Source organism: Giraffa tippelskirchi, chromosome 7 (assembly GCF_054371585.1).
Source record: "Giraffa tippelskirchi isolate mGirTip1 chromosome 7, T2T-mGirTip1v1.2.pri, whole genome shotgun sequence".
In the NCBI taxonomy this organism is placed as follows: Eukaryota; Metazoa; Chordata; class Mammalia; order Artiodactyla; family Giraffidae; genus Giraffa; species Giraffa tippelskirchi.
Window position 1 is genome coordinate 64,257,139 of NC_137281.1, and position 14,724 is coordinate 64,271,862.

Here is a 14,724-nt window from a genome sequence, read left to right on the forward strand (position 1 = left end):
TCAGGCCCTCAGTGCTGGACATCATCCGGGATACTCTGTGTGTGTCTTCCTCAGTCTGGCGTCCCTTCAGACCTTTCCCTAGTTTTCACAGGCTTGTTGTGTTGGTGTTCTTTGTCTGTTTGGAGACACGTCCTTGAGAAGCTTTGTGTTTCCACTCATTCGTCTCGCGATGTATGACCTGTCTTTTGCTTTTGTAATGAGGTCTTTCCCACGGTAGATATCTTTGATTTTGCAAAGTCCACTGTATTCTCTGGGTTGTTTTGTGGACTGCCTTTTAGTTTTGTGTGTGAAGACTCAAAGCACGTGTCCGGTTTCTGCTCATTGTTCTTCTAGATTTGTGACAAGTTTTCATGGAAACTTTGTCTAGGGATAACTGGAAGTGAACTCGGTGTAAGGTGTCAAGTCTCCATCTCCATTCATGTCATGCCCTGCAGTTTCCAATTCCCTGTTCCTGAGTGGTTTTGGAGACCTTGTGGGAAGTTTGGTTGCATCGGAGTTTGCATTTCCACCTTGAGTAGATTCACACTGTTCTGCCCTCAGGGACACTGTCAAGGGGGAGTGAGGAGCAGCCTGCACTTGCAGCAGTGACCACACGGTGGGGCGAGTGCTGCTGTTCCCTCTGGGAGCCCCAGGCCACAGGCATCCCAGTGAGGAGCCAGCTCTGTGCTCAGCTGAAAGGAGTTATTCTCTCAGGAGCCTCTGAGCCCTTGCCTTTGGATCACCCAGGGTGGGCATTTATTGTGACAGAAAAAAATTGCCCTGAATTCCATGGACGGAAGAGCCTGGCTGTGTAGAGTTCGTGAGTTGCCGTGAATCAGACACAACTGAGGACACAAAAACTCAATAGACTAAAACACTTTTTGGGGGTGGGGGGAGTGAAAGGGGGTGATGTGGGGTTTTTTGTCTTATATAATAGCCAAGGGAAATCTAGTTTAAACCTAAATTCACATAGATGGGAAAGGTATAGCTCTCCGTCACCCTATTAAAAAAAAAAAAAAAAAAGACTTAACTTTTCTGAAAGTTTATTTAGTAGCTTCCTTGAGCAGTTCATTGTGAAGCTTTTTTTTTTTTTTTCTGTGACATTGGCCTCATTAAAAAGTACGGTTTGCGTTTACTGGATAATTTTGTTCATTGGTTTGTTAGGGAATCTTGGTAATATCTGAGTTTCCTGGGGAGCATGGTCACATGACCTGGCCCTGGCCAATCGGTGCGTTCCACCTCCCTGGCCACTGTGATTGGCTCCGGACTGGGGCAGTGCCCAATCGGGGCCCAGGGCCGGGCCTCACGTTGGAAGCCAGGGGAAGACGAGCTCTCGTCCTGCTGGGGTAGGGGAAGGGGTGGGGCCGGGGGAGGTCAGGCTCCAGCAGTGGGAGGGGCTTGAGGTCCGCCTGCGGCAGTTGGTGACCTTCCTGCTCCCCTCAGGGCAGAGCCGCCGGCCTGAGAATGAGGGCGCTGCTGAGCCCAGGGGCTGGGATGGCCCGTTGCTGCTGTGGTCCCAGAGCTCCACCCGAGACCTGAGGGAGGCCGTCTGCCCGTGAGTCCTCTCCCGCTTGTCTGTCAGCTTGTTTGAAGCATGCTGGGTTTTCTGCCCAGCTGGCTAAGGGGAGTCCCTGGAAATGCAAGGGTGTGGGTTTTGGCAGACTTCAGGGAAGACATGCCAGATGAGCCTGGGAGACTCCAGCTTAATCTGGATTCAGGAGATATCTCTTCGGGCCAGCTAGTAATTGTAGGATAAGCCTAATGAGTCTTCACAGGATGAAGAGAGTAACGTGCCAAGGTAGCAATCGATGTCCTCCTTCGAGAGGATGAAGCTGGTGCTCAGAGAAGGGGGGAACTTGGCCACAGCAAGGAGGTGTGCACCCAGACAGAACCCCCAGATCCGGCCATTTGAGCTCAGGGAGGCCAGTGGTGTGGCTTGTCCCTGTGGCAGGGGCCGAGGCACGCAGCCCACCCTGATTCCTGCGGGGGCCTGACTTGGGAAGTGCCATCTGGTAGCTTTGAGACTCACCAAACCAAATTGCACTGGAGAGAGGAAGGACACCTTCCTTCATCCACCCCCCACCCCCGCCGGATTCCCACATACCCTGACCCCTTTCTCTGGATTTCGGAGCCATTTCCAGAGTCCCGCTCATATGACCTCATTCGAAGTGCACTGTGGACGAGCTGCCATGTGCAGCTGCTACCACAGCAGCCAAGGGCTTTAGCTCCCGAGTACCTCCCTTCCTTTGGAACTTGGGGGCCCTCTACTCCCCACTTGCACACCACAGACCTTTGCTGAGGATTGTGGGGACCCTCACTCAGTTTGCAGCACGTTGTAGCCATCCCTGTCCTCTCAATACCTCCCTTGCAACTCAGCTTGTGAGCTCCTTTGGAGCAGCGTGGCCCACCTGGCTGCAACGGAAGAGACACAGCTGACAGGGAAACAACAGCTTAGATCTGACAGCCGGAAAGCTCTGTCAAAAGGGACCTCCCTCTTCACACCGTAGAGGCTGTAGGAGCCGCCAGGGTTTGGGAACCAGTGCTGGGGCCAAAATGACTCCACAGCTGTTTTCCTTCCTGGGGAGGGTTCTGGCTCCAGTGGGAATGGCTCAAGTCTCCTAAGGTTCTGAAAGCCCACTGTGTGCAGATTCACGGTACACAGAGAGGAGAAGGTGGAGTCCTGCCCTGGAGGTGGGCACAGCTCACGGATGAGCCAGGCAGGCAGGCAGGCAGGCAGGGCATGAGAACACCTGAGCTGCCTTCATGAGTGAATGGTGTGGGGGCAGAGGAAGAGAAGCCGGTCTGCTCCCTCATGTGGTGCCCAGGGCAGGTTGTCCCCAGAGGAAACCCTTACGACGGTGAGGACTATCACTGCTGTTTCCCAAGGGGTTCCGTCGGTGCGTGTCTTCCCCGGAGCGGTCAGGCCGTCTCTAAAGTACACTGGCCATGGGCATTGCCTCTCCTTGGAACTTCCCATGTGTTTCTCTTTTTTATGGAACAGTGATTTTTTAGAGGGGTTCTGGGCCACAAGGTTGTTGGGTCATTTTCTAGCCTTCTGTCGTGAAGAACGCTTTCCTGGGCGTTGGGGTGGTTTGTTGTTCCAGCTCCCTTTCTTGGCTTCTTTTGGGAGCTGGTGCAACAAGAGGAGCTCAGCCTCTGCCTTCTGGCTGAGATGTCACCCTTCAAACAGCAATGCCTGCCTGGAGATAATGATGGCATTTGCCAAAAGGGCTTCGTTTGGCACATGATATCTTGAAAGGACGTACACCGTCCTTTCAGCTATCAAAGGCTAGTTCAAATGACATACAAATGAGAACTCTCCAATGGAGTCTTACAGTAGGTGGAGAGTCCGAAAAAAACTCCTTCAGTCATTTCACTGAGAGTCATTGATTGGGGACACCAAGAATATAGGAAGGAATGCAGAAAGAAAAGATGAAATTGTGTTCAGGATCGGGGGGAGGGATGAACAGGGCGTGCTTGCCTTGAATCCAGGCTTTGTTGGGGGGTGGGGCATAAAGATCGAACGGGTCTGAAACTACAAAGTGGGATGGTAACACAGTATCACCAGAGTTACACAACAGTGTTCCCAAATTGCAACAATGATGAAAAAGTTTACTAATCCCAACTTAACCAAGAGAAATACAGGAAACCATACACAAAATAAAACATCACCAGAAAGGTGGAAACAAACCAAATGCAAAGCAGTTCAGGGGAAAGGAACTCCATGTCCCCTGGGGGCAGACCGAGTTGCCGGCGTCCACGGTGAGCAGACAGGGATGGAGGCTGCAGAGCCGACCGCTCCCCTGGACGTGGTGTTTCCGGCAAGGGCTCTGGGTCTCTGCCCAGAGCGGGGGCTCGTTCTTCCTGCAGGGGCGAGTGAGTCATCGTCGGCGTCTGGGTGTTGCGCGGGAGCCAGGGCAGGCTCTCCCTGCCGAGGCGGTGACTCCTCCTCTGCCTCGGGTTCTCCTGCCAAAGCCCGAGCAGGTACAGGTGCACGTGGAGGTGGAGGTTCTGGCTGAGGGGGTGGGACATCAGTGCCTGGGGCTGGGGGCCCTGCAGGCACGGAGATCCGATCTGCCCGGTGTGCTGGCCAGTACCCAGCTGGCCTGGTGTCTCTGCGAGGGCAAGTCTCGGTTCTCCATCTGGCCTCGGTGGATCCCTGGGTCCTGCACCTGGAGCCACCACCTCTGTAGGGACAGGTCTGGGAAGTAGAGCCTGGTTCCAGTTGGAGGCCAGTGCTAGAGCTGGGGGAGAAGCAAAGTTTGCCCACAGGCCAGCCTTGGCATGTGCGTATCCCGGGACAGAAAGCTTCCAAGAGATTCCCAAAGAATACCCAGGGTCGGATGTCTTTTGGGACTGAAGTGTGCAAGATGGGGGTGGGGGTGTGAGGCCAGCGCTTGCTGCAGGCCCAGCAGCATCTTTCGGGGACTCGTCCGTGTGTAGCTCAGCACCCCCTCCCCACACACTCCCGTGCACCAGCCCCAGCGTCCTCACCTCTGTGCTCTGGCGTGCTGGGCTCCAGGTCCTCCTGCTGCCTCAGAGGCCGGGGTTCTCGGGACTCTGGGTCGGAGCCGGGTGTGCTGAGCTCCGTGGCAGCCTCAGACTGGGCCGCCGGGTGTATCCTGGGCGGTGTCTCGGCAGCAGGCCTTCCCCGCCTCCGCTTCGCCCCCGGTGGGGCTGATGCCTCCGTGGGCACGCTCACCTGGAGCCTGCACTGGGCCTCACGGGCGGGGGGGTGGTGCTCCGACCCCTCCCTCCGGGAGGTGGACGGGGTGTCCCCGTCCTCGGCCTCATCACGTGGGAAGCTCTGCAACGACAGTGACCGTCAGCCAGCCGTGCTGGGAGTTTTCCGAGCTGGGCCTGGCCAGTGGAGCCGCTGCTTCTGCCTGCTCGAACTTCTCTTCCCAGAAGGGTCAGAGACGCGTGTCTGCTCAGATCCCCACCCGGGAGGAAAGAGACCCACCTGAGGGTGTGAGGTCAGCCTGGGCGGCCGGCGCTGCCCGCACTCTCCCCATCCCACCCAGCCTGCTCTCCCCTGGGGTGTGGACACAACTTGTCCGCAGGCTTCTGACCCCACATCCGCCTGGGCTTCCTTGAGGGAGACACACCCCGAGAAACCCGCATCCACACACACAGGCAAAGGACCCGGTGTTTCCGGGTGGCATGGGAGAGGTGGCCCGGCCCCGCCTGGGGCTCCCCGTGTTACCTTTCTGTTTCTCCGGGCAAAGGGCCAGAGGCCTCTCGGGGGTGCCCTGAGCCAACGTCGACAGGGTGCCCACGCACACTGCCTGTGAGCTCTCCTGAGGCCCCGGCCTCTGGGCAGGGGCAAACAGCAGAACATCCTGGCAGCAAGTGATCTGGCTGGGGGCTCCTCTCCGCTCTGGAGGCCTGGATACCCGGGTTGCGGGTTCTGTTGGGTTCTGTTGCCGGCAGGTGACATCATTTCCTGGGGTTCGTGCTGAGGTCCCTTCCCCAAAACTTCGCAAGGGAATCTCTGGGTTTCTGACTGCTCGACCACCCCCCTTAGGCCATGTGCAGGCACAGTGACAGCCACACAGCCCAGCCCACAGCCCTGGGGAGGCCTGGGTGCAGCCAGGGCCTGAGCTCCAAGGACCCCGCTGCTCTCAGACCAGGCTCCTTCTTCTCATAAGTGGTGTGGCCCTGGACAAGCATATGCCCCTCAGGGTTTCCCCGGTCTCTCCATCTGCAGAGTGGGGGTCATTCTCCCATCTGTTTCCTAGGTCTGTCGGCCTACGAGCAGCTCCATGCCTTTCCACCTGGGGCTGATATCACGTGGAGCTTGTGCGCTGAGACTTCAGAAAGAAAGACTCCATCCAGGGCTGACACAGCACAGAATGGGGCAGAACGAGGCCTGGATGCGCCGTGGTACCCAGGAAAAGGCACTCCCCCTCCTGACTGTTTTGAGACCCCGCATGCAAGTTGGAGGACCGAAAGGAAGACTCGAAGGTCTCCCTCTCTGATAGAAAAGAGTAGCCAACTTTCTGGTCCTCTGTTTCCATTGAGATTCTGTTCAAGTGTCCCAGCTCGGCTTCTGCGGGTGGCTGAGCTTCTAATGGCTCCCTGCGTTCTTGTCTTTTCCTCTCCAAACCTTCCGTCCGTTTCCCCCTTCTGGGGTGGATGGGCGCTGTCATTGCTTCTACCTTCGAGACAGATTGATGAAAAGTCTGGACCATCGACTCCTTTCCTCTCTTTGGTTCCGTGTCTCTCTCTGGCTGTGTCCCTCTCTTTTCCTTTCTCGATTCAGTCTGTGTCTTCCTCTTTCTCTCTCGTGTGTGGATGGATGGATGCTAGGAATGCACATGTATATGATTAGATGAGGGTTATGTTTTAGGGATAGGTTAGAGGGAGAGAAAGGCTTTAGGTCGGAGTTGGTCATGGGGGAAGGGTCAAGGGTGGTGGTGGTGTTTCTTGGAATCTGAGTGCTGTGCATTCTTCGTCTCTTTCCATATGAACCCCTTCTCAGATACACCACTTGCAAGGAGTCTCTCATGTTCCGTTTCCTATCTTTTGCATTTGTGAATGCTTAGCTTCTCTGTTGTGAAGAGGTTCCATTGGATGGAAACCCATTGGTGTACTTGGTTTCCCTCTTTCCCTTACTTCAAGAGACCCATTTCTACCTCCGCCCAGCAAATGGCAAGGAGACTCTGATGATCAGGAGCCTTTGACCTACGCTTCTTTCTAGCTATCTCATGACATCAGTCTTTAGGGTGAGGTTTTTCCCCGATATTGAGGTGGTGTGAGATCAAAACCAATAGCGTTCTTCAGATGTAGCTGTCTGGTTTTCCCATGGACATTGATTGAAGAGGCTTTCTTGTTCCCATTTGGATATTCTCCCCTTCTGTGTCAGAGATGAGTTGACCTTGGATGCCGGGGTTTGTTTCTGGACCCTCAACTTTATTCCATCGATCTGGATCTGTGTGTGTTGTTGTATTCCCAATAGCATACTGTCCTGCTGCTGCCGCTGCGGCTAAGTCACTTCAGTCGTGTCTGACTCTGCGCGACCCCATGGCCTGCAGCCTACCAGGCTCCTCCGTCCAGGGCATTTTCCAGGCAAGAGTACTGGAGTGGGTCGCCATCGCCTTCTCCGATACTCTCCTGAGGATCCTAGTTTGGTCGTCTAATTTCCTTTCACACAACCTTGGACGTCCGTATCGGGGCTTTTTCGTCAGATTGTATTGACAATTTAGGCTCTTTTCTGTTTCCGTAACCCCTTTTGCAATTCTTTGTTCGGTGCGAACATGCATTGGCATTTTGGGAGGAATAGCATCGAAGCTGTGGATTGCCTTGTGGGGCTGTGACATCATTTTCCCAATAGGAATTCTTTCAAGCCCTGAGCACAGCTTCTCTTTCCAGTGATTGGTGTGGGCTTGATCTTCTTTCTTCCATCTCTCGCCGTTTTGTGAGAACAGGTCCTTCCTTCCCTTCTGGGTTAGATGGACTCGTGGGTATCACTTCAGTGAATGGCATTGTCAGTGGGGGTGATAATTCCCTTCTCATTGGAAGACTTTGCGGTGAGTATTAGAAGTGCAAGTGATTTCTCTTCCCCTTCCTCCCTGTCCATCTCTCAGAGCCACCGGGAAACAGAGGCCTCATCCAGGGTCACACAGGCCTGAGGGAGTGCAACTAGACTGTTGTTTCTTCAGGCCCTCAGTGCTGGACATCATCCGGGATACTCTGTGTGTGTCTTCCTCAGTCTGGCGTCCCTTCAGACCTTTCCCTAGTTTTCACAGGCTTGTTGTGTTGGTGTTCTTTGTCTGTTTGGAGACACGTCCTTGAGAAGCTTTGTGTTTCCACTCATTCGTCTCGCGATGTATGACCTGTCTTTTGCTTTTGTAATGAGGTCTTTCCCACGGTAGATATCTTTGATTTTGCAAAGTCCACTGTATTCTCTGGGTTGTTTTGTGGACTGCCTTTTAGTTTTGTGTGTGAAGACTCAAAGCACGTGTCCGGTTTCTGCTCATTGTTCTTCTAGATTTGTGACAAGTTTTCATGGAAACTTTGTCTAGGGATAACTGGAAGTGAACTCGGTGTAAGGTGTCAAGTCTCCATCTCCATTCATGTCATGCCCTGCAGTTTCCAATTCCCTGTTCCTGAGTGGTTTTGGAGACCTTGTGGGAAGTTTGGTTGCATCGGAGTTTGCATTCCCACCTTGAGTAGATTCACACTGTTCTGCCCTCAGGGACACTGTCAAGGGGGAGTGAGGAGCAGCCTGCACTTGCAGCAGTGACCACACGGTGGGGCGAGTGCTGCTGTCCCCTCTGGGAGCCCCAGGCCACAGGCATCCCAGTGAGGAGCCAGCTCTGTGCTCAGCTGAAAGGAGTTATTCTCTCAGGAGCCTCTGAGCCCTTGCCTTTGGATCACCCAGGGTGGGCATTTACTGTGACAGAAAAAAATTGCCCTGAATTCCATGGACGGAAGAGCCTGGCTGTGTAGAGTTCGTGAGTTGCCGTGAATCAGACACAACTGAGGACACAAAAACTCAATAGACTAAAACACTTTTTGGGGGTGGGGGGAGTGAAAGGGGGTGATGTGGGGTTTTTTGTCTTATATAATAGCCAAGGGAAATCTAGTTTAAACCTAAATTCACATAGATGGGAAAGGTATAGCTCTCCGTCACCCTATTAAAAAAAAAAAAAAAAAAACGACTTAACTTTTCTGAAAGTTTATTTAGTAGCTTCCTTGAGCAGTTCATTGTGAAGCTTTTTTTTTTTTTTCTGTGACATTGGCCTCATTAAAAAGTACGGTTTGCGTTTACTGGATAATTTTGTTCATTGGTTTGTTAGGGAATCTTGGTAATATCTGAGTTTCCTGGGGAGCATGGTCACATGACCTGGCCCTGGCCAATCGGTGCGTTCCACCTCCCTGGCCACTGTGATTGGCTCCGGACTGGGGCAGTGCCCAATCGGGGCCCAGGGCCGGGCCTCACGTTGGAAGCCAGGGGAAGACGAGCTCTCGTCCTGCTGGGGTAGGGGAAGGGGTGGGGCCGGGGGAGGTCAGGCTCCAGCAGTGGGAGGGGCTTGAGGTCCGCCTGCGGCAGTTGGTGACCTTCCTGCTCCCCTCAGGGCAGAGCCGCCGGCCTGAGAATGAGGGCGCTGCTGAGCCCAGGGGCTGGGATGGCCCGTTGCTGCTGTGGTCCCAGAGCTCCACCCGAGACCTGAGGGAGGCCGTCTGCCCGTGAGTCCTCTCCCGCTTGTCTGTCAGCTTGTTTGAAGCATGCTGGGTTTTCTGCCCAGCTGGCTAAGGGGAGTCCCTGGAAATGCAAGGGTGTGGGTTTTGGCAGACTTCAGGGAAGACATGCCAGATGAGCCTGGGAGACTCCAGCTTAATCTGGATTCAGGAGATATCTCTTCGGGCCAGCTAGTAATTGTAGGATAAGCCTAATGAGTCTTCACAGGATGAAGAGAGTAACGTGCCAAGGTAGCAATCGATGTCCTCCTTCGAGAGGATGAAGCTGGTGCTCAGAGAAGGGGGGAACTTGGCCACAGCAAGGAGGTGTGCACCCAGACAGAACCCCCAGATCCGGCCATTTGAGCTCAGGGAGGCCACTGGTGTGGCTTGTCCCTGTGGCAGGGGCCGAGGCACGCAGCCCACCCTGATTCCTGCGGGGGCCTGACTTGGGAAGTGCCATCTGGTAGCTTTGAGACTCACCAAACCAAATTGCACTGGAGAGAGGAAGGACACCTTCCTTCATCCACCCCCCACCCCCGCCGGATTCCCACATACCCTGACCCCTTTCTCTGGATTTCGGAGCCATTTCCAGAGTCCCGCTCATATGACCTCATTCGAAGTGCACTGTGGACGAGCTGCCATGTGCAGCTGCTACCACAGCAGCCAAGGGCTTTAGCTCCCGAGTACCTCCCTTCCTTTGGAACTTGGGGGCCCTCTACTCCCCACTTGCACACCACAGACCTTTGCTGAGGATTGTGGGGACCCTCACTCAGTTTGCAGCACGTTGTAGCCATCCCTGTCCTCTCAATACCTCCCTTGCAACTCAGCTTGTGAGCTCCTTTGGAGCAGCGTGGCCCACCTGGCTGCAACGGAAGAGACACAGCTGACAGGGAAACAACAGCTTAGATCTGACAGCCGGAAAGCTCTGTCAAAAGGGACCTCCCTCTTCACACCGTAGAGGCTGTAGGAGCCGCCAGGGTTTGGGAACCAGTGCTGGGGCCAAAATGACTCCACAGCTGTTTTCCTTCCTGGGGAGGGTTCTGGCTCCAGTGGGAATGGCTCAAGTCTCCTAAGGTTCTGAAAGCCCACTGTGTGCAGATTCACGGTACACAGAGAGGAGAAGGTGGAGTCCTGCCCTGGAGGTGGGCACAGCTCACGGATGAGCCAGGCAGGCAGGCAGGCAGGCAGGGCATGAGAACACCTGAGCTGCCTTCATGAGTGAATGGTGTGGGGGCAGAGGAAGAGAAGCCGGTCTGCTCCCTCATGTGGTGCCCAGGGCAGGTTGTCCCCAGAGGAAACCCTTACGACGGTGAGGACTATCACTGCTGTTTCCCAAGGGGTTCCGTCGGTGCGTGTCTTCCCCGGAGCGGTCAGGCCGTCTCTAAAGTACACTGGCCATGGGCATTGCCTCTCCTTGGAACTTCCCATGTGTTTCTCTTTTTTATGGAACAGTGATTTTTTAGAGGGGTTCTGGGCCACAAGGTTGTTGGGTCATTTTCTAGCCTTCTGTCGTGAAGAACGCTTTCCTGGGCGTTGGGGTGGTTTGTTGTTCCAGCTCCCTTTCTTGGCTTCTTTTGGGAGCTGGTGCAACAAGAGGAGCTCAGCCTCTGCCTTCTGGCTGAGATGTCACCCTTCAAACAGCAATGCCTGCCTGGAGATAATGATGGCATTTGCCAAAAGGGCTTCGTTTGGCACATGATATCTTGAAAGGACGTACACCGTCCTTTCAGCTATCAAAGGCTAGTTCAAATGACATACAAATGAGAACTCTCCAATGGAGTCTTACAGTAGGTGGAGAGTCCGAAAAAAAACTCCTTCAGTCATTTCACTGAGAGTCATTGATTGGGGACACCAAGAATATAGGAAGGAATGCAGAAAGAAAAGATGAAATTGTGTTCAGGATCGGGGGGAGGGATGAACAGGGCGTGCTTGCCTTGAATCCAGGCTTTGTTTGGGGGTGGGGCATAAAGATCGAACGGGTCTGAAACTACAAAGTGGGATGGTAACACAGTATCACCAGAGTTACACAACAGTGTTCCCAAATTGCAACAATGATGAAAAAGTTTACTAATCCCAACTTAACCAAGAGAAATACAGGAAACCATACACAAAATAAAACATCACCAGAAAGGTGGAAACAAACCAAATGCAAAGCAGTTCAGGCGAAAGGAACTCCATGTCCCCTGGGGGCAGACCGAGTTGCCGGCGTCCACGGTGAGCAGACAGGGATGGAGGCTGCAGAGCCGACCGCTCCCCTGGACGTGGTGTTTCCGGCAAGGGCTCTGGGTCTCTGCGCAGAGCGGGGGCTCGTTCTTCCTGCAGGGGCGAGTGAGTCATCGTCGGCGTCTGGGTGTTGCGCGGGAGCCAGGGCAGGCTCTCCCTGCCGAGGCGGTGACTCCTCCTCTGCCTCGGGTTCTCCTGCCAAAGCCCGAGCAGGTACAGGTGCACGTGGAGGTGGAGGTTCTGGCTGAGGGGGTGGGACATCAGTGCCTGGGGCTGGGGGCCCTGCAGGCACGGAGATCCGATCTGCCCGGTGTGCTGGCCAGTACCCAGCTGGCCTGGTGTCTCTGCGAGGGCAAGTCTCGGTTCTCCATCTGGCCTCGGTGGATCCCTGGGTCCTGCACCTGGAGCCACCACCTCTGTAGGGACAGGTCTGGGAAGTAGAGCCTGGTTCCAGTTGGAGGCCAGTGCTAGAGCTGGGGGAGAAGCAAAGTTTGCCCACAGGCCAGCCTTGGCATGTGCGTATCCCGGGACAGAAAGCTTCCAAGAGATTCCCAAAGAATACCCAGGGTCGGATGTCTTTTGGGACTGAAGTGTGCAAGATGGGGGTGGGGGTGTGAGGCCAGCGCTTGCTGCAGGCCCAGCAGCATCTTTCGGGGACTCGTCCGTGTGTAGCTCAGCACCCCCTCCCCACACACTCCCGTGCACCAGCCCCAGCGTCCTCACCTCTGTGCTCTGGCGTGCTGGGCTCCAGGTCCTCCTGCTGCCTCAGAGGCCGGGGTTCTCGGGACTCTGGGTCGGAGCCGGGTGTGCTGAGCTCCGTGGCAGCCTCAGACTGGGCCGCCGGGTGTATCCTGGGCGGTGTCTCGGCAGCAGGCCTTCCCCGCCTCCGCTTCGCCCCCGGTGGGGCTGATGCCTCCGTGGGCACGCTCACCTGGAGCCTGCACTGGGCCTCACGGGCGGGGGGGTGGTGCTCCGACCCCTCCCTCCGGGAGGTGGACGGGGTGTCCCCGTCCTCGGCCTCATCACGTGGGAAGCTCTGCAACGACAGTGACCGTCAGCCAGCCGTGCTGGGAGTTTTCCGAGCTGGGCCTGGCCAGTGGAGCCGCTGCTTCTGCCTGCTCGAACTTCTCTTCCCAGAAGGGTCAGAGACGCGTGTCTGCTCAGATCCCCACCCGGGAGGAAAGAGACCCACCTGAGGGTGTGAGGTCAGCCTGGGCGGCCGGCGCTGCCCGCACTCTCCCCATCCCACCCAGCCTGCTCTCCCCTGGGGTGTGGACACAACTTGTCCGCAGGCTTCTGACCCCACACCGCCTGGGCTTCCTTGAGGGAGACACGCCCCGAGAAACCCGCATCCACACACACAGGCAAAGGACCCGGTGTTTCCGGGTGGCATGGGAGAGGTGGCCCGGCCCCGCCTGGGGCTCCCCGTGTTACCTTTCTGTTTCTCCGGGCAAAGGGCCAGAGGCCTCTCGGGGGTGCCCTGAGCCAACGTCGACAGGGTGCCCACGCACACTGCCTGTGAGCTCTCCTGAGGCCCCGGCCTCTGGGCAGGGGCAAGCAGCAGAACATCCTGGCAGCAAGTGATCTGGCTGGGGGCTCCTCTCCGCTCTGGAGGCCTGGATACCCGGGTTGCGGGTTCTGTTGGGTTCTGTTGCCGGCAGGTGACATCATTTCCTGGGGTTCGTGCTGAGGTCCCTTCCCCAAAACTTCGCAAGGGAATCTCTGGGTTTCTGACTGCTCGACCACCCCCCTTAGGCCATGTGCAGGCACAGTGACAGCCACACAGCCCAGCCCACAGCCCTGGGGAGGCCTGGGTGCAGCCAGGGCCTGAGCTCCGAGGACCCCGCTGCTCTCAGACCAGGCTCCTTCTTCTCATAAGTGGTGTGGCCCTGGACAAGCATATGCCCCTCAGGGTTTCCCCGGTCTCTCCCTCTGCAGAGTGGGGGTCATTCTCCCATCTGTTTCCTAGGTCTGTCGGCCTACGAGCAGCTCCATGCCTTTCCACCTGGGGCTGATATCACGTGGAGCTTGTGCGCTGAGACTTCAGAAAGAAAGACTCCATCCAGGGCTGACACAGCACAGAATGGGGCAGAACGAGGCCTGGATGCGCCGTGGTACCCAGGAAAAGGCACTCCCCCTCCTGACTGTTTTGAGACCCCGCATGCAAGTTGGAGGACCGAAAGGAAGACTCGAAGGTCTCCCTCTCTGATAGAAAAGAGTAGCCAACTTTCTGGTCCTCTGTTTCCATTGAGATTCTGTTCAAGTGTCCCAGCTCGGCTTCTGCGGGTGGCTGAGCTTCTAATGGCTCCCTGCGTTCTTGTCTTTTCCTCTCCAAACCTTCCGTCCGTTTCCCCCTTCTGGGGTGGATGGGCGCTGTCATTGCTTCTACCTTCGAGACAGATTGATGAAAAGTCTGGACCATCGACTCCTTTCCTCTCTTTGGTTCCGTGTCTCTCTCTGGCTGTGTCCCTCTCTTTTCCTTTCTCGATTCAGTCTGTGTCTTCCTCTTTCTCTCTCGTGTGTGGATGGATGGATGCTAGGAATGCACATGTATATGATTAGATGAGGGTTATGTTTTAGGGATAGGTTAGAGGGAGAGAAAGGCTTTAGGTCGGAGTTGGTCATGGGGGAAGGGTCAAGGGTGGTGGTGGTGTTTCTTGGAATCTGAGTGCTGTGCATTCTTCGTCTCTTTCCATATGAACCCCTTCTCAGATACACCACTTGCAAGGAGTCTCTCATGTTCCGTTTCCTATCTTTTGCATTTGTGAATGCTTAGCTTCTCTGTTGTGAAGAGGTTCCATTGGATGGAAACCCATTGGTGTACTTGGTTTCCCTCTTTCCCTTACTTCAAGAGACCCATTTCTACCTCCGCCCAGCAAATGGCAAGGAGACTCTGATGATCAGGAGCCTTTGACCTACGCTTCTTTCTAGCTATCTCATGACATCAGTCTTTAGGGTGAGGTTTTTCCCCGATATTGAGGTGGTGTGAGATCAAAACCAATAGCGTTCTTCAGATGTAGCTGTCTGGTTTTCCCATGGACATTGATTGAAGAGGCTTTCTTGTTCCCATTTGGATATTCTCCCCTTCTGTGTCAGAGATGAGTTGACCTTGGATGCCGGGGTTTGTTTCTGGACCCTCAACTTTATTCCATCGATCTGGATCTGTGTGTGTTGTTGTATTCCCAATAGCATACTGTCCTGCTGCTGCCGCTGCGGCTAAGTCACTTCAGTCGTGTCTGACTCTGCGCGACCCCATGGCCTGCAGCCTACCAGGCTCCTCCGTCCAGGGCATTTTCCAGGCAAGAGTACTGGAGTGGGTCGCCATCGCCTTCT

General features: G+C 55.3%; 2 protein-coding genes across 2 annotated transcripts; both read right to left on the bottom strand.

The window, feature by feature from the left end:
* Window positions 1-3,573: 3,573 nt before the first annotated feature.
* On the bottom strand, window positions 3,574-8,683 carry LOC145514009 (uncharacterized). The gene is made up of 3 exons (XM_081511086.1): window positions 5,186-8,683; window positions 4,474-4,786; window positions 3,574-4,223 (listed from the first exon to the last, which is right to left on the bottom strand). The coding sequence occupies exons 1-3, from the start codon at window positions 5,420-5,422 to the stop codon at window positions 3,595-3,597; spliced, it is 1,179 nt and encodes a 392-aa protein (XP_081367212.1). The 5' UTR covers window positions 5,423-8,683; the 3' UTR covers window positions 3,574-3,594.
* A 1,195-nt stretch (window positions 8,684-9,878) lies between these two features.
* Window positions 9,879-13,830, bottom strand: LOC145514012 (uncharacterized). Its single transcript, XM_081511092.1, has 3 exons — window positions 12,826-13,830; window positions 12,115-12,427; window positions 9,879-11,864 (listed from the first exon to the last, which is right to left on the bottom strand). Exons 1-3 carry the CDS (start codon window positions 13,060-13,062, stop codon window positions 11,236-11,238), a joined length of 1,179 nt encoding a protein of 392 aa, XP_081367218.1. The 5' UTR covers window positions 13,063-13,830; the 3' UTR covers window positions 9,879-11,235.
* Window positions 13,831-14,724: the final 894 nt, after the last annotated feature.

Coding starts and splice junctions, on each gene's coding strand:
- LOC145514009 (XM_081511086.1), bottom strand. CDS start 5,422: ATGATGTCACCTGCCGGCAACAGAACCCAACAGAACCCGCAACCCGGG. Junction 4,787..5,185: donor TTGCCCGGAGAAACAGAAAG/GTAACACGGGGA, acceptor CTGTCGTTGCAG/AGCTTCCCACGTGATGAGGC. Junction 4,224..4,473: donor CAGCACGCCAGAGCACAGAG/GTGAGGACGCTG, acceptor CTTCTCCCCCAG/CTCTAGCACTGGCCTCCAAC.
- LOC145514012 (XM_081511092.1), bottom strand. CDS start 13,062: ATGATGTCACCTGCCGGCAACAGAACCCAACAGAACCCGCAACCCGGG. Junction 12,428..12,825: donor TTGCCCGGAGAAACAGAAAG/GTAACACGGGGA, acceptor CTGTCGTTGCAG/AGCTTCCCACGTGATGAGGC. Junction 11,865..12,114: donor CAGCACGCCAGAGCACAGAG/GTGAGGACGCTG, acceptor CTTCTCCCCCAG/CTCTAGCACTGGCCTCCAAC.